The sequence below is a fragment of the Eumetopias jubatus genome, unplaced genomic scaffold, assembly GCF_037043125.1.
Source record: "Eumetopias jubatus isolate StellerSeaLion01/CBP00866 unplaced genomic scaffold, mEumJub1_p1.0 scaffold_11, whole genome shotgun sequence".
Classification (NCBI taxonomy): Eukaryota; Metazoa; Chordata; class Mammalia; order Carnivora; family Otariidae; genus Eumetopias; species Eumetopias jubatus.
Window position 1 is genome coordinate 38,160,383 of NW_028274817.1, and position 18,319 is coordinate 38,178,701.

The window sequence follows — 18,319 nt, forward strand, 5'->3', positions numbered from 1 at the left end:
GCAAATGTGTCTCTCCCTTCTTTCCGTGGTGGTCGTCATCTGTTGGCGGTGCTGCGTCCCACTGTATGATGGCACCGCAGTGGGGAGGAAGAGTCCTCGTCTCGGATTCTATGATCCAGAAGGGCCTGGCACCCCACTGAGGAGGCAGTTCTAGGCTAGTGGTACCCCAGAAGCCTCGAGACATCCTGCAGGCCCCGCTTCTGGCCCTTAGGTAGGTCTGAGAGCTTTCTAGCTGGGGCCAGCCCAGAGGCTGTACCTCAGAGGTACGCATGCCCCCGAGGGGGGCCATTTCAGAAGGCCCTTTGGAAAAAGAACTAGAATCCAAAGAATCTACGAGTCCTTTAAGAGACTCACTCTAAGCTCTCTGTGGCAAATTCAGCATGGCTGGCCAGCCAAGAGAAAGGGAGCGGGCCAGGGAATCCTGCCTTTTCTCGATGGAATCAGATTTCCTGTTAAGTGCAGCCTTAGAATCACCTCACTCCTACGTCTCCTTGGTTACTCTTGCTGAACGTGTGCTCACAGAGGCAAGAGACCAGAGCTGGAGTGTGCCAGCCAGGCCCTGCTCAGGCCCCAGTGATGCGAGCAGGATGGGAACTGGGCCACACCACAATCTGCTCTCTCAGTCCAGTGGTTCATCGTGTTCTCCACCTCCCATCCCTTGATGTGAGAAAGCTTTGGGCAGTCCTCAGATTTGGGTCAAGCACTCAGTGCCCTGCCTGCGTCCTCTTTGCTAGTAATAACCTGGCCTCAGCAAGCCCATCCTGGGCCCCATCCTGGGCCCCATCCTCCCACCAACCAGTCCCCACCTTCCCCAACAGCTGGTTCTTATCTGTCTCCCTTGTTCTAGCCTCAGGCAGGCTGGAATCTCAGCCCTGAAATGCTGCCTTCCTCCCATTCGTCCCCTGTCCCCAAACCTCTGAGGGTTCCCTATGCACTCCTCCGTCAAGTCTTCAACTTTCCTTCTTTGCTTTCCAGGCCCGCCTCAGTTGGGGCCCCCTCAGCCTTTCCAGTGTGGGCCATGACTCCCCCCAGCCATGGACAGAACGTAAGCATTTCACAAACCCTCCATGGCCAACCCTTTCTTTGTGCTCCTGGACCACTTAGGCTCTGTTCTAGACCTGTACTGTTTGCTGTGGTTTTGTGGACATTAGTCTTGAAAGCTAGGCCTACTTTCTGGACTTCTTTGTTAATCCTCAACCCTCCAGCATTATTTTTTTTAAGTATTGGTATTGGTCTTTTTCTTTTTAGTACTGTTATTGGTCTTTTTCTTTATACACACACATACACGCGCACACACACACACACACATAAACTTACAAGAGTAATAAATAACAGAATCATTATAAACAAAATTCCAACAGTGGGAGGTAAGAGCATAAAAAGTGAAAGTTCTCATCCCATTCCAGCGTCCCCAGAAATAAGCCATTAAGCACTCCACAGCCTAGCACCCTTTAGAAGTTACCTGTTGGGTGCTGGAGAAGGTTAGTGGTGGGTGGTACCCCCAGAAAATTGCATCTCCTTAGGAAGAACATCTTTGTACTTCTTTGGATGAGTTATTGGTCTTCGTGGGCCTAATTGACACTGGAAATTTTACTCCAAAGGCCCCGCACAGCTGGTGGCCAGTTGCATCTCCAGTACGTGACTCTGACCACTACCTAAAGCATCTGTCCTGTTTCCAGCCTTTTAAAAAGCAACCCTTGAAGGTGAATATTAAAGGGTACGTCTAATGGGCTTTCCTGAGTTTTTAGCAGATGTGTGGGAAATTGCAGATAGTCAGTAAAAGGGCCAAGAGGTGGAGATGGGAAACGTTCATGAAAATAGGCTCTCTACCTGGTATGGCGTGGTGTTCTCTGAGAGGTAATGCACATTACTAATGGTTTTCATCTTTCTGCCAAGAATATTCGGTACCTACTGGGATTTGTTCTAAATGATAGACTAGCCCGCCTGTGTTGCACCCACTGGGGTTAATTCTCTATCTCGGTCAGCTTTGAAATGTCAGCCTGAACTCTCAGACTTAATTGTTGCAGACACTTTATAACTAACGCATTCAAAATCCTCAAGCTGCTCCCTCTTGCTATCATAATTGATACTTAATGGATAGTTGCAGGCTTCTTGAATTTTACACATTCAACACTCTACAGATGGTGGGTTGAAGGGAAAGAGGGAGAAATAGAGAAGGAACAAGTAAACAGTGTGTGTGTGTGTGTGTGTGTGTGTGTGTGTGTGTGTGTGTGTGTTCCCTGTAAGCATCTGTTTCCAGTTGCAGTGATGGGGCCCTGGGATCTGTAAACAAAGATGAGCTTTTGCAGGTTGGTCAGCCTATGGGTTTCTGGGTTTTCCCCTCTCTGGATCTTTCTCTCCTCTCTGGACCCCACCCCCACCCCGAGGCAATGTTCTTTAGGCCTAGCCCTTTCTGGACTTCACTGCAAGTATGGGATTGGCCATTTGAATGTGAGTTATAAAATGTCACGATGCTCTCCAGCGTTCTGTTCTTTCACCATTTTGACAATCTGATGGATGGCCTGGCATCAACTAGAAAGAGGACAATATTAGCCCGCCTGAATAACTAATCTCCTAAGAAGTACAAAGTTGAAGGATCTTGGTGCACATGAATCTTATTAAATGCGCTTATAAAATATGTTCTATCCAAACAAGCTTAGCGGCCCCGAAAATAGCCTTCTCTGATCTGTGTCTGGAACTTTGGCATGCCTCACAGATCTCTAAGCCAAAATTATTCAGTGAAGCGATGACAGTGTTCTCTGTGCATGGGAAAATGGGGAGTGTTGATGTTGAGTCCTCTGTTGGCTAATTGCACCCGTTCTCTCCATCTTAGGGGCGACCGGGACCAGTCGGAATTCAAGGTCCAACAGGTCCACAGGGATCTGCTGGCCCTAGTGGTTTAGCAGGGTTGAGAGGAGAGAGAGGCTCCCCAGGCCCTCTGGGACCATACGGACCAAAAGGAGATAAGGTAAAAACACCAAAGCCTGCTTTCTCTTTGACTCGTGGACCACACGTATGAAGGCAAAAGGTTCTAAATCTCAGTTCTGTTCGCTTATGGAAATAATACTAATCCTGAGTCCCTCGGTGCCAGGCCACAGACTTTAATGAGAAACAGCCTGGACGGTATGCTGCCAATGGATCAACCCATTTCTAGAGAGACCCTGGATCAACCCATTTCTAGAGAGACCCTCATGGAAAGCAAGCCGTTAAAGCGCATGTGTTGGCTACTTGCTGGACACGCGGGCTTGCCGGGCTGGGATTTCAGGTGGGTTCGAGGTGGGCATGGGTCAGAAGTTCAAGCAGCTGGGCAGGAGAGGTCAGGAATCCAAGCAAGGAGACTGGGAAGCAAAGTGTCAGAATGCTGGGAAGCAGTCTGGGCCACAAAGGTAGGGAAAGAGATGCAAGAAAGGAGATTGATCATGTCATGGTAGCTGGCTGAGTTTAGCAGCTTAGTTTATATTCCCTGCAGATTTTAATCACCTCCTATTCAGCCCACTGTTAAGGGAGGGATTCCCACCCTAAGGTTCTGGGGATGGCAGAAGACATGACCCCTGACCTCGGATGGAAGAGATTGGCATCAGGTTTATTAGTTACCTATACTCAACGGCACAGGGTAGAAGGACACCACACACCACGCAGGGCCACATGGTGTGTGGGGGGCTGCACTCTGGAACAGAATAAACCAGAAGGGGCTGTGAGAGGTAGCCTTTGTAGTGTCAAAAGGGTGAGGTGCCCTTTTGTTCCCGTGGGAGGATGTGGTTGGCTTGTTTGAATAATTTAATGAGCCATCAGGGACCGAAACCCACGACTCAGGGAGAAGCAGGAACTGCACCTGCTCTGTTTGATAAGGAGGGCCATTTCCCTAGCAGACCTCAGACCTCCTCTATGGCAGCAGTGAAGACAGGGGAGCTTGGGGCTAGGCCTTTAGAGGCCCTCCCAGTTTTCCCAGATGTCAAAGCAGCATGTAATATTGAGCTATTATTTTTGGTCGGGCGCCATATTGCTCAAGATAAAAACTGGTCTCAGAACACAAACATATTTAACACCGTGGGTAGAGGCAAGTGACCACCTGGACCTGGAGTAGGGAGCAACGTGACACAATGTGGAGAAGGAGGTGCACAACACTTCTTAACTTAGGTCATGAATCACATGAAAGAACCCACTGAATCTAGTGGAGATCAATTAGATTGTCTCTTACACCTTCCTCTTCCTACTCCTTGTTTTAGGGTCCCATGGGAGTTCCTGGCTTTCTCGGCATCAATGGGATTCCGGTGAGTATGTCCCCAGAGGCATTTTTCAGCATCACTTCTAGGTCGTGCCTCACAGTGCACTCACCTTGGCCTTCACCACATCCTGTCTCACACAAGCGTGCTCCGGGTCAAGTGTTGAGATGCTTGATGTTCAGGCTTGAAGCGAAGTGGTCGCACACACTTTCCCGGGGATTTAGTTACAGGTAGCACTTAAATCAGCCAGGTGGGACATGTGCAGGCATAACTGTCAATACGTTAGCCAAAAAGAATTAGGTCTTGTGGGTTGAGGGGAGCTTTAACTGGAGATGATGTGTGGAGACACACATCAGAGCACATGCATACTCATTATAAGAAAATTAAGGAAAAAAAGAATATTTAGAGGATACATAAAATTAGGCAGAAAAATATTTAGTGTTATCTCAATACATTTCACTCCAGTAATTTGTTCTCTTCAGCCTTATCTCATTCCAGAGTGAATTTCCCTTTAGCTTTTACAGAGCGACTATTCCAGAGATCACACGGAGACGGCCCCTTCCCTTTATCCTGAGGACCTGGTTTTGCTGGAGATAAGTGAGGAATTTGGAGCTTACAGACATCTCCTTTTCCCATTTTATCTGGTCCGACCCCTTGGTTGCTCCGTTTTCACCCTGTATTCTTATTTATCCCACCACTGGAGAGTCCACGATTAACATTTAAAATACAGTATTTGCAACTTGCTGCTGTCATTTTTTAGTTCTGCCTTTTGGCATGTGTCTAGATAGCTAATCTGTAGCCTGGGCTGTGTTTTGTCTATAGCAATGGTTTTCAGCCTTGTTTCAGAGAAGACCCAAAGGTTGTGTGGAAGGAAGCTCAGTGTACGAATCAGGGAAAAGTAGAGCTTCTTTGTTTGAGGGAGGTTTTAGAGCCTGCTTTTATCCTTCCAACAACCTCGAAGGGCTTCTTCTGCACCATATCTAAGCACACTTTGGCAAATCCTGGACTTAACAGCTTCTTGCGTTATACTGCGTTATCATCTAGTAGCAAGGAAGGGGGCTTAAACCTCCTTGTGCCAATCTGTAGGTATTTCTTGTACACTTGCTAGATGCTGTCTCTCTACTACAGGGATACAGAAAAAGCATATGGATCTACCCTCAAAGACATTATCATCTGGGGGCACCTGGGTGGCTCAGCCGGTTAAGCGTCTGCCTTCAGCTCAGGTCATGATCCCGGGGTCCTGGGATCGAGCCCCACATCAGGCTCCCTGCTCAGTGGGAAGCCTGCTTCTCCCTCTCCCTGCCTGTATGCTCTCTCTCTCAAATAAATAAAATATTTTAAAAAGATATTATCTGCTCAGTTGAAAAAAAATAATAAAAAGATATTATCTGATCCATTTTCTTTCCAGCTCTAGTATACAGTTGTGGAGTTGGAGGACAGAGTCTTGTTTCCTTATATTTGTTATCTGTATCAACAAATCGGCCATCAGAATTCTGCATTTTATCCAACTGCAGAATCTGCAAAATGCCCAGAAATGGGCCAGCAGGGACATAAGTGGATGGGGTTAGCTGTCCTTTCATGACATCCTCTGGCATTTTCCCCTGGCTGTCTTCCTATCGGCACTTTATCCAGAGTCTCTGCTCGGATTGTGTGCCTTCTGGGAGCCAGGGGGTAAGGAAAACGAGAAAGCTGGAGAGCGCCTCTTCCATTCCTCCTGTGGAGCTGAGTGGGGGATTTGGAGCTTACAGCAGCACTGGGCTCTTCCTCCTGCAGTCTCTTTTTAATGGGGGCTGGAAGGAAGCGAATCCTGTGACACAGAGGCTGATTTCAATTCTGAACTGGGACGTGCCCCAGAGTCCAGCTGGATACTTCTCTCTCCAGCATGTGGCCAGGAGAGCACTAGGGCTTGCAGGAATTGCTCGCTTCTCTCTGGGGCTTCATTACTTGGGAGAATGAGGTACAGGTGTACAGATTCCTCCAAATGAATGCACTGCTCCTGATAGAAGCCCCCACTCCCTTGGCCCTTCCCTTGACCAAAAGTTGCCTATGTTTGCTTTTGACCATTGATTACTTTAGCTTCAGGCTCCAAGACTCTCTTACTCAGTGAAATTATTCTCCCTTGTTCCTTCCCCCTCTTCCAGCAGTTCAAGATGTATTTATTGGGCACCTTCTGTTTGCTGCTTACCTCTCCCTTCCATCTCTAATCTCCTAGGGGTCCTCGGTGTCTAGCTCCTTATTACATGTGGCCCATGGTATTTATTAATTGTCTTGTCTGATGGTCTTATCTAGCTTTCTTGAAAATGCAGAGTACATCTTCTGCTCCACTCGGAGGCCTCAGAGACCCCAGGGCTGAATTCACCACATACTAGAACGCTAGAAATATCTGCAGGACTGGCTCCAACCCTTAGTGCCCACACAAGCAACAGTTGTCAGACTGGCAGGACTCCCTCAGACACAGGAAGACATAGACACCCTTGGCCCAGCCAGACTAATTATTTTGCTCTACTTTCGGCAGCTGAAACCAACAGCTTTCCCAACACATCTTACTAAACTGGATCACTGCACAAATCTGATTCCCCGCTTAATATTGGCTGATCGCTAACATATGTGTCACTGGTTTTGGTCCCAAAACTCCATTGTTGCTGCCATGTAGGTAGTTTCAACATGAGTGAGCAAGTAATCATTTTATGATCATCCAAGTCTGTGCACCAAGGGGCACAGCAACCAGTTGGGAGAATGAACAAACAAGCATTCATCAAGATAGTCAACATTAGACTAACATAGACTCAGGGCGGTAGGCTTGTGGTTTTTCATGATATCACAGCTGTGCGTTGGAGCTGTTGGCACCCACAAGAAATGTATGTTTATCAACTGTTTTCAGTTCACATAAGGTTGGGAGCAGAAGTTTTCAAGTTGTCCTTTGCAATGTATGTTTAGCTTTTCTCCTGGAGTTAATCTCAAACATTTCCCTTCCTAGAGACTCGTAAATGAACACACCAGATTTATATCTTCAGAATGAACACACACCACTCACCAAACGGAAACTTTTCCCTTTGAAATCTGGGTTCTCAGGAACATTGCTTTTCTGAATTACAGCATATCTTCTTATCCTGTGTATTTGGCACCTTGCAGTTGTAGAGAATCATGGTCTCCTCTCTCAAAGAGCTACGTTCCCCTTGAAAGCTGACACACACATCTGTAAAATCATTAGCTAAAACCAGAAGGGGCCCATTGCCCGAAATGCTGTGGTACTACTGAGAATTCGAAGGAGATAGAACTTCAGCCCGGTGGCGTATCCTTGCTGACTTGCCTGGGAGAAGTAGACTTCCTGTTCATTGAGCTCCTATGTAGTAAACTTAGCCTCGTTTAATTGTAGCCATAAACTGTTCATTTCATTTTGATGTTGACAACAACCCTAGGAGGTAGTATTGTTCATCTCCATTTTTTACGGATGAAGAAACTGAGGCTCAAGCCGGGGAGAGGCAAAGCTGGGATTGGAACACAAGTCTCGCTGACTCAGAACGTGCTTTAGCTGTCACCTCAGCTGAACAAGACAAGGCTGACAGGTCTGAATCAAATGCCAGCGGTTAATTCCAGAGAATTCAGCTAAGGGGGCAAAGAGTGAACAGGTGCCGCCTGGAATCCTAATAGAAGATATTAGGAATTCAGGCAAGGGGAGCCTGGGTGGCTCAGTCAATGGAGCATCTGACTCTTGATTTCAGCTCAGGTCATGATCTCAGGGTCGTAAGATGGGCCCCACGTCGGGCTCCGCACTCAGCGCAGAATCTGCTTGAGATTCTCTCTCTTCCTCTGCCCCTCCCCCTCATCGTGCTTGCTCTCTAAAATAAATAAATAAATATTTTTAAAAAAAGGAATTCAGGCAAGAAAACCACAGGATTGGGGCCCAAGTTAAAAAAAAATGTAGATACCAAGGGATAAGAAGCCAGGAAGTTTTGGTGTCAAACACAACCAAGGCTCCAGGAGTAAGGTGGGTCCCTAGGACTGAGCCAACATATTGTCTTTGCCTTAACTCATCCCTGTTACCCAGCTTAGCGATAACCCCTAGCACATTTGGCTGGGATATTTTAAAGTGGCGATCAGGATCCCGGGAAGAAATAGATACTCCACCTGAAAGGATTAACTGAAGAGAGTGGCGTGAAGGGTATATTTAAAGGATGTAGGCATGATTCAGGGCAACAGCAATGGATTGCAAAGCCGCTGACACAAAAGCTTTGGCTGCCTCTAGGCCCAAAGTGGAAAGAAAGAACGGTGAAAGTGGAACTGGACACTGGACACTGGTCAGATCTGGAGCCAAGGAATAGTGGCTGCTCAACGAAGACTTGTAGAGAAATGTGGCCATTGTCCAAAATATGGCCAGGGAGGGAGGGCATGCGGGAAATAAACAACCTGTGCTCTTTCTCCTCCCGCTCTTTGATCTTCTGCCTGTGTCTCCCAGTGGCCAAAGACAACTGGGAGAGAGAGAGAAAGGGAGCCTAGGCGGCACCGTTCATAAAGTTCAGCCTCCCAAGGCACAGATCTGGGGAAGGTGGAGCGTGGATCTTCAGGGCAAACAAGAAGAGCCATTTCGTTTGGGAATAAAATGTTGACGACTTAGTAAGCTGTTCTCGGTGTCCCCAGCACAGCTAAAATTCATCACCTGAGCCTGAGCAGGTACAGACTGTAGCAGGTTTATTGCGAAGATAAGTTTCTTGACCATTCTTCTGTTCTTAGCATTCCATGAGTCCAGCAGTCTAGACTCATACTTTTGTATCAGACTATCTCGTACCAACGTAATAACAATGAAACTGTATCAAAATCCTATGGAGCATTTTCTCAGTAAGAATTTGATAAAAGCTCATTTCCCCTAATGATTCAAAAAGTTGAGTTTCGAATGTGTGGCACGTTTCCCCCAAATTATGAAATATCCATGGTTGGCTTTAAAAAGTGCATGTGGCAGGGTCGGAGTCAACCTTTTATTGACCCGTCCAGATTTCTGGGCTTTCAGGTCATCTCTTTGCTCTGTAACCCAACACACACCCTGCTTTTGACAGATTTTAAAAGATCTGTTCCCCACGAAAAGGTAGACTCTAAGCTCAACTCTGGGAAACTCTTGAATTCTGATCAATCATGTGAATGATTGCTAATCCCCCCGGCAAAACAACTGTCTCAGTAGCAAGTATGGAGAAGAGGCGAAAGCATAGAGGTGGTGCTGTGGAAACTGCTTCTGCTCTGTTGACCAACAGCCAACATCCTTTCCTAGGCAGAGCCATATTTAAAAAAAAAGCCCCAGGCTTTTCCAATACAGACAGCCACACCAGGCTGCCCGGGTTCCGGTCTGTTCTGAGGAAGTCCCAAGGCCTGGCATGATTCCCTGATGGTAACCCTTCGGCTGCCAGCCAGCTAAGCCCTGTCTTAGTACATCTTTGTACCCCGGGAAGATGAAGTTGCACCACCCTGTGTATCCCATCTCTTTAGGCTTGGTCCCTTCGGTTTCAGCAGGGGTCTGATTAAAGCATCAATCCTTCAGGGAGGGGCCCCCCCTGGGTTGTCATCAGCTCCGTACACCTGAGTGTGGACGAAAGCTCTAAGAGCATAGTTCTCATAGGACAAGGAGCCAGCGATGGGCAGGACACTTGGTTTCTCTTCCTGTGGAGCTTGTCAGGGTAGGTCAGAGGCCTGCAGCTGATGTGATCCCTTCTTTTCTCTTGGAACAGGGCCACCCCGGACAGCCAGGGCCCAGGGGCCCACCTGGCCTGGATGGCTGTAATGGCACGCAAGGAGCTGTTGGATATCCGGGCCCTGATGGCTATCCTGGGCTTCTCGGACCACCTGTACGTTGCCGGATCTTTGTCCATTATCTCAAAAGGCATTCTTCACCTTTCCCTGCTTTTATGGAGACCTCGTTAAGCATCTGCATCTAAAGAATACCAGTTGCGGGGGGTGTGCACATGCTCCACTCCTCAGAGGGTTTTTTTTTTTTTTTTCTTTTTCAAACAAAACTTTTAGAGTTGGGAAGGTTGTGAAGAGCCTCTAGTACATTTCAGAGCAAAGTATATATACTTGGGCTATTTGACATGTTCCCACATCAGATGACATTGGAAAATGCAGTACTTGGAAGGCTTACGTGGGATCATGGGAGCACTGACAATGACCCAAAGGGCTTGGCAGGCTTGGTCTAAACCAGTGATTCTTGGGGCGCCTGGGTGGCTCAGTTGGTTAAGAGACTGCCTTCAGCTCAGGTCATGATCCCGGAGTCCCAGGATCGAGTCCCGCATAGGGCTCCCTGTTCAGCAGGGAGTCTGCTTCTCCCTCTGACCCTACCCCCTCTTGGGCTCTCTCTCTCTCACTCTCTCTCTCTCTCTCAAATAAATAAATAAAATTTTTTAAAAAATTAAAAAAAAATAAACCAGTGATTCTTGACCAGGGGTGATTCCCCACCTCCAAGGAACATTTGACAGTTACTAGTGACAGTTTTGGTTGTCACCACTCAGGGTATGCTACTAGCACAAGATGGCTTTCCTCCAACATCAAAGAAGTCATGTGTCCCAAAGTGTCCATAGTGAGAAAGAATTGAGAAATACTACTCTACACTGACATAGTTTGCCCCCATCCCCCCACAACCCACCCCCATAACCCTTGCTTCCAGGATTGGTAGAGCATTTTTTAGATCCTGCTCTCACCACTTTTATTTAATTCTATTCATCCAGGTAGGGCCCAGATATTTGGATCTGAAGGATCTCTAATATATACCATGCCCTTGCAAGGCTGCTTTTACAAGCGACTGGAAAGAGAAAAATAACACATTCAAGCCCATTGTCAACCTTACTTGAAATAATCTAAGCTACTAAGGGTACTGAGGTGATAGATTTAGCTAGAAATCACACTATTAGATTCCGTAGCTACATGAATTAATTGGCATTTTTTCAGTATGTCTTATTCCGGTGCTATCCCACATTCTTTTTCTTTGTTATAATTAGAGTATAATTGACATCTAACATCATGTTAGTTTCAGGCGTACAACATAACGATCCGATATTTGTATACATTGCAAAATGGTCACCACACTAAGTCTAGTTACCATCTGTCACCATACAGAGCGACGAATTTTTTTTCTTATGGTGAGAACCTTCAAGATCTCCTCTCTTAGCAACTTTCAGGTATGCAATAAAATATTATTTACCCTGGGGGCACCTGGCTGACTCAGTCAGTGGAGGATGCAACTCTTGATCTCGGGGTTGTAAGTTTGAGCCCCACATTAAGGTATAGAGATTACTTAATAATAAAATCTTTTAAAAATATATTATTGACTATAGTCACCATGCTGTACATGACATCCCCATGACTTCCTTATTTTGTCACTGGATATTTATACCTATTGATCCCCATCATACATTTCACCCATCCCCTTCCCAGCCACCCCCGCCCCCGCCAACCACCAGTCTGTTCTCTGTATCTGAAATTTGTTTTGTTTTGTGTGTTCATTTGTTTTGGTTTTGCTTTTGATTCCACATATCAGGGAAATCATACAGTATTTGTCTTTCTCTGCCTGGCTTATTTCACTTAGTGTAATGCCCTTGAGGTCTAGCCATGTTGTTGCAAATGGCAAGATTTCATTCTTTTTTATGGCTGAGTAGTATTCCACTGTGTGTGTGTGTGTGTGTGTGTGTGTGTGTGTGTGTGTGTGTGTGTGTGTGTGTGTGTGTGTATCACATCTTCTTTATCCATTCATCCATCGACAGACACTTAGGTTATTTCCATACCGGGGTATTTATACCAAGAAAACAAAAACACTAATCCAAAAAGATATATGCCCCCTATATTCATTGAAGCATTAGTTAGTTAGTATTTTATTGGAAGAGTAGCACCATTGGCTTCAGTGACCAAGTCGTGGGTGTGGGTATCCGCATAAGAAAGTGAGATAGACGAAGCACAAGCCTCAGATTGGCAAAGAGGACCTTGACATCTAAAGACCAAACCAATATGCAGCGGGGGTGGGGGTTGGAGAAGGACGTATTACCAACATAGTATGAGCTTGTTTGAGTCACAAAGGCCTCCCAACACTGCCATGGCAACAGAAGAGGAGAACAAATCACATCTGTGTTTAGAGAATGGAAACCCAGCAAAGTGAGGAAATGCTGCCCCCAAGAGGGAGAAAAGAAATCTTGAGGTAATAAACATCCTGACAGCCAAAAGGACAAGGGTAAAACCTAATCCTGTCCCTAAGCCTCCCCTTAAGCTTAAATAGGAACTTGGGCATAGATTTTACTAAGCTGAACCCTTACTAACGCTGCTGAATCTTGAGTGGATATTCTGTCAAGCCTCTTTGATGAAAGGAGCGGCCATAAGTATAAGGGGAAACAGGAAGCGTCCGGAAAGAAGGTGCTTCGGGGACCCACTGTTCTTCTATCACACCTATGATCCTTGAGCTCGAGGAATCCATACTTCAGCCAACTCTTCAGTCCCCAAAGCTTAGTCCTACCTCCAATACTAATCCTGACTTCCCCTTAGATATAGGGACATTGACTTTCCCCAGGAGGACACACTTTAGCAGACATTAGGGGGACAGTAAAAAGTCTGGTTGGTAGTCAGGTTCGGCGTACTTTGAACTGTTCTCCATGTTAACAGTGAGACACACCAAGCCTCTTAGACAGGCGTTGAAGCTGAGATTTTGTGGCAGAATCACAGGATGCAGATGGTTTTGTAAATATCTCCTAACCCGGAGGGCCGCAGACTGGCCGGTGTGACCCATGACTGAGGCTTGGTTTGATATTTTTAAAAGTTTGTGTAGAATGAGAGAAGAATACAAGACAGAGCCCAAATATGGCCCACAAAGTCTAAATTCTTTACTATCTGGCTCTTTACCGAAGTTCTCTAAGCTCTGTCCTAGCCAGAGGCCGTGTCAGGGACATACCTGTGAGGGGTGGAGCAGATGAGCAGTAGGCTTATGAACATGTGTGTTATATGTGGATGTTCAGATCAGTGTTCTGAACAGAGTCGAAGTCTCCTACTTTCTCATCCCTTTACAGACTCCTGACTGGGGAGATGGGGAAGCAGGCATATATCTTGAGACTCAGCACCTGTTTGGGGGATGTACTTTGCCCCTTAGCACAGCCATAGAACAAACCACATAGTTCCAGAATCTCACTGTTGTGTCCTCTGTGTGATCAGATCATACTGTTGACAAAATTCTCTCTGTGTGTGCGCATTTCTTCACAAGTGTTTCTTATTTTACTCAGGGGCTTCCTGGTCAGAAAGGCTTTAAAGGTGAACCTGTCCTCACCCAAGGTACTTTCAAAGGAATGAAGGTAAGAGCCCCTAAGGCGGACAGCTAAGTAGGCTGGCTATAAGTTGGGTTCCCCAGGATTGGGCCCCAGCTCCAATAAAACATTTCCAGAACTAGCATCTGTGTCTCTATTTAAGGAGCAGACCAAGCTAGATTTAAAAGGGATCCGGAGCTTTTTTTGTGATGGAAACACTGACAGAAATGTTTGCAACCGTACTGTCAAAGAGATTTGCTTTATAGGATCTAGACCAAAAATAGGAGACAGATCAGCAAACAAACAGTTTGCCTGGGTATCATTTTCTTTGACAAGCCAAGACATTTCCAGGAGGCAGATACCTTTTGTCTACCCTACAATCCTTGATGTCTGCATACCTTGGTATAAAGCCATGTTATGTCTCTGCCCATCTCGGCATGGCCACCGGCCCAAGATGATGGCCCCGCCCTTTCCTGTACCTGCACACCAGCCCATTACCCTCGCAGGGCCCCTGGCTGTCTGCAAAAATTGCCCATCAGCTCTGCAGCTGGCTGGAAACTTTCATCTCTTCCTAGAATTGACAAGAACCTTCTGTATTCTTGTGACTGTACTCTTGGTGTATGCTAACCTGGAAATTCTGGTGCCCAAATGATTGACTCTATTCCCTTGCAGAGTGGGAGGTGAGCTCATCGTCCCCCTGGTAGCCGATGGCTTCATGTTGCTCATTTTACAGATAGAAAAACTGAGGTACACTGAGGCTATGTGCCTTGCTCAGACTCACATAGCCGGTTTACCGAAGAGCTAAAACCCAGGCAGTGCTCTTCCCGTGCTGCAGAGAGCTGATTTTTTTTGACCAAACGGGGTTAGACTAGCAGGTGTCAAAGTATAGCCATTGTCATAGCAAACATTGATGAAACGGCTTTGCCAAAAATCACGGAGACCCTGGACCCAGTGGAACACAGCAATTTCCACAAGATGGTTATATTACAGATTCATACAGTGACTTAAGATGCTGCAAAGTAATTAAAACGTAATCAGAGACTGTATGCTCTGTTGATTCTCCCTTGAAATGTCTGATTTGCATTGTATTCATAAGGGCACAGATTCTCTGGGGATGAAGGCACACGGGAAGGTAGCTTCGCTTTCTTCCAAAAAGAGCAGGAGAATCACCAGCCCACAGAAGCAGTTTCTAATTGATGAGTTCCTAGCAAAGGTGAAAATTAATTACTCCAAGTAAAATATGAAATCCCGTTCAACCAAGGCTATAATATGTGTCTTCTAGAGTCCAGATTTTTCATAGGAAAAAAAAAAGTAAGTGGTTGAATAGGCCCAATTCATGCATTATTTAAAACACAAGACCTTGACAGAGGAGGCCCGAGCATCAGCAATGCGTTTTTCTGCCCGTAAAGCATAGGTCCGTTATCTATGAAATAATAGTGCAGGCTTAATTAATCTCTCCCGTGTCCTGCCTTTGTCTGTTTCTCAGGGGGAGCCTGGGCTGCCTGGACTGGATGGAATAACTGTAAGTTGTCATTTCTGGGTGGAGCGCCCAATGTTTGGTTGGCAGTCGCTGCGGGTCCTTTTGCATTCCTCCTCGCTACGGCGTTCGAAGGTCTTTGTAGACTTTCTCAAGGAAAATCCGGACAGTTGAGGTAGAGCGGGTCACACTGTTGATATTTTCCGGGTGAGAAAGTTCTGAGAGGGTCGGCTGTCCCCCTCAAGTTGCACAGGAGGTAGCCTTTCGGACCCTTAGGCCAGGGACCTTCCTACTCCCTGCGATGCATTCGGAAAGAATTTCGCCTTTCATTCGGCAAGTGTCTACTAACTGTTCTCTGTGTGTTCAGAATGCTGCGGGTTAAAACAAAAAAGAACACTCTTCTGTGAAAGCTGTTCTGTCTAGAAATTCCTTTGAGGGACTCCTAATATTTGGGAGTCCGTGCAAGGCCGTGAGTTGCATTAATAAAAACTTTCTGGGGCACCTGGGTGGGTGAGTCCGTGAAGCGTCTGCCTTCGGCTCAGGTCATGATCCCAGAGTCCTGGGATCGAACCCTGCATCGGGCTCCCTGCTCCGCGGGGAGTCTGCTTCTCCCTCTCCCTCTGCTCCCCCGCGCTTGTTCTCTCTCTCTCTCAAATAAAAAAATAAAATCTTTAAAAAAGTAAGAACTTTCTATTTCCTTGGGTTGCCACTTCATTGTTGCTTTCCTTTAAAGTGGCTTCGGAAAAGCCCCTTCTTTCTTCCTTCTTTCCTATGTCAGGGTTCCTGCCTTTCATCTTTCGTTCCAGAACCACTATTGAGCTCCTACTAGCCGCAAGGTGCTATGAGTGATCCCCGAGACAGTGTAGTCAGGGTCTCTGCCCACCCCATACCCCAACACACACACCCCAAGATGTGAAAAACTAGTAGGACTGTGGCATACGAATTCCTCACCAACTTGGAGGAAGAGATGCTGTCCACCTAAAGCTACATCATGGGAGACTTTCTATCTAAGATGGAGAAGGTAACCTCTGAGAACTGCGGGTGATGTTTGGGCTGGCCCGCAATGGGAGGAAGCTTTCTAAACAGAGAGAGCCATGTGGGAAGAGGTAGGCAAGAAACAGGCTGCGTGCAAGCATGCACGCAAACAGAGGTGAGTGAAGACCAAGGGCATAAGGGTCCCCTTCACCAGGCAACACTGGCTTAGTTGGTGTGTTAACTACATTTGCAGAATCACACCCACGTTGTTGGCTGCCTAGCTTCTCCTAGGGAGTCATTGCTCTGCCCACAAAGGTACAAGTGTTCATCGACAGTATTCGCAGGCATGACAAAAAAAAATCATTTAGATCGGGGGAGGATGGTTTGGTGGCTGAATAAGAGATTTGTGATCAGTAAGGGGACCCCAGGTTATTTTGTCAAAGCAGGGTTCTGTTTCCTGGGGACCCTCTGAACCCCTACTTTCTTGTGACTTTGCTTAGCCTCTCCATCCCTTACCTATCACCTCATTACTGTCCCCCCATTTTCATTGGGCCATCCCTTTCCCCATAACCGTCTTTCTTTTCAGATTTTATTGTCTTGCTTGTAATACTGTCCTTAGCAATTCAGTTTCAAATAGTTTCTCATTCTTCTTCTGCGTTTCTCTTTGACCCACGGAAATGTGCGTTGTTTAATTTCCCGATATTTGGCAGCTGCCCAGCCATCTTTATGTGGTTGGTTTCTACTTTGATCTCAGTGCAGTGTGGGTGAACACTCTGTAGCGTTTCAAACCTTTTAAATCTGTTGAGGTTTGTTTCATGGCTCAGCATACGAAACGGTCTCGGTGAATGTGCCGTATGCTCTTAAAGAGAATATGTTTTCAGCTGCTTTGGGGTATAGTGATCTAAAAAATGTCCATCGGGTCAAGGTAAGTTGACAGTGTTGTTTAGATCTTTGTGTCTTTACTGATTTTTTAAAAAATCTAGTTGTTCTCTTAATTACTGAGGGAGGGATGTTAAAATTCTCCAACTCTAGTTGTGGATTTGTTTATTTCTCCTTGCAATTCTGTTTTGTGTATTTTGAAGCTACGCTATTAGATGCATATACATCTAAGACTGTTATGTGTTCTTGATGAATTGACTTAGTTTATCATGACAAAATGCCCCCTCTTCATCTCTAGTAATATTCTTTGTCCCAGAGTCTTCTTTATTTGATGTTAATATAAGTGTTTTACTTTCTTTTGAAGTTTTTGTTTTTTATATCACTTTAATATAAAAAAATTTCAAATATTAGAGCAAAGGGGAATGAATTTTGCTGTGAACACCTATACCATTAATATTTTACTATGCTTGCTTTATCCCACTTCTATCCATCTATCCATCTCTATCCATCCATCAATCCATCTTATCGTTGATGCATTTTGAAGTAAACTGCAGACAGTAGTACTCTTACCTCTAAATACTACAGCATGTCTATCATTAGCTAGACTTCAATATGTCTTTGCAGTTTTTCTTTTAATGTAAAAATTACGTGCAATGAAATAAACAAATCTTAAATGGAACATTTCCTGAGTTTTGACAAAGACATACTCCTATGTAACCCAAACCCATCTTAAGGTATAGAACATTCTCATCGCCTCAGAAACTTCCCTTCTGCCCCTTCCCAGTCAATCCCTGCCACCGCCCAAAGGAAACCACTGTGCAGATTTCTCGCCATCATAGTTCAGTTTTTCCCATTCTAGAACTTTTTATAAAGGAAATAATATAATATGTAGCCTTTGGGGGTCTGGCTTCTTTCACTTAGCACAATGCTTTCAGGATTCATCCACATTATAACTTATCAGTAGGTTGTTACTTTTTATTGTTCAGTATTTATTCCACTGTGTAGATGTATCAGTTATTTATCAGTCCTTGTATCAGTGGACACCTGGGAAATTTCCAATTGTTTGCTACTATGAATAAAGTTGCTATGAACATTCTTTTGCCCCTCTTGCAGACGTGTATTTCCAATTTTCTTGAGAAACTCTTTTTTTCTGACCTTCGTAAAAACTTGCCTCTCTAGGGCCCACCAGGAGCACCCGGGTCCCCAGGAGCTGTAGGACTCATGGGGCCACCAGGATTGCAAGTAAGACCGACCTAAATCGACCACATGATCACAGTATTCCCATGAATCCTTTCCCAGCAGGGCCACCGATTAAATATAAGCCTGTGTAGGCTCTCCTAGTGGAAAAAGGCAACCTCCATTCTTGGAGGAGTCAAGTGAAGCCTGCTCTCATAAGGAGCTGATTGTTGTCTTTGTCAGAGTCTTTCTGACTCTGTGCTCAGGGATGGCAGCGCCTGGCACACCTATTTCCACCTTCTACCCCCCTCGCCCATGATGGACCCTGCTAA

At 45.8% G+C, this 18,319-nt stretch overlaps 1 protein-coding gene across 1 annotated transcript in view; it reads left to right on the top strand.

Annotated features, from left to right (window-relative positions):
* Positions 1 to 18,319, top strand: part of COL4A6 (collagen type IV alpha 6 chain) — a 143,657-nt gene that overhangs the window by 81,277 nt on the left and 44,061 nt on the right. Inside the window, exons 3-8 of the mRNA XM_088028541.1 lie at positions 2,834 to 2,968; positions 4,227 to 4,271; positions 9,938 to 10,054; positions 13,460 to 13,528; positions 14,967 to 15,002; positions 17,991 to 18,053. Coding sequence (XP_087884667.1) covers positions 2,834 to 2,968; positions 4,227 to 4,271; positions 9,938 to 10,054; positions 13,460 to 13,528; positions 14,967 to 15,002; positions 17,991 to 18,053 — 465 coding nt within the window. The remainder of the gene's footprint in view (positions 1 to 2,833; positions 2,969 to 4,226; positions 4,272 to 9,937; positions 10,055 to 13,459; positions 13,529 to 14,966; positions 15,003 to 17,990; positions 18,054 to 18,319) is intronic.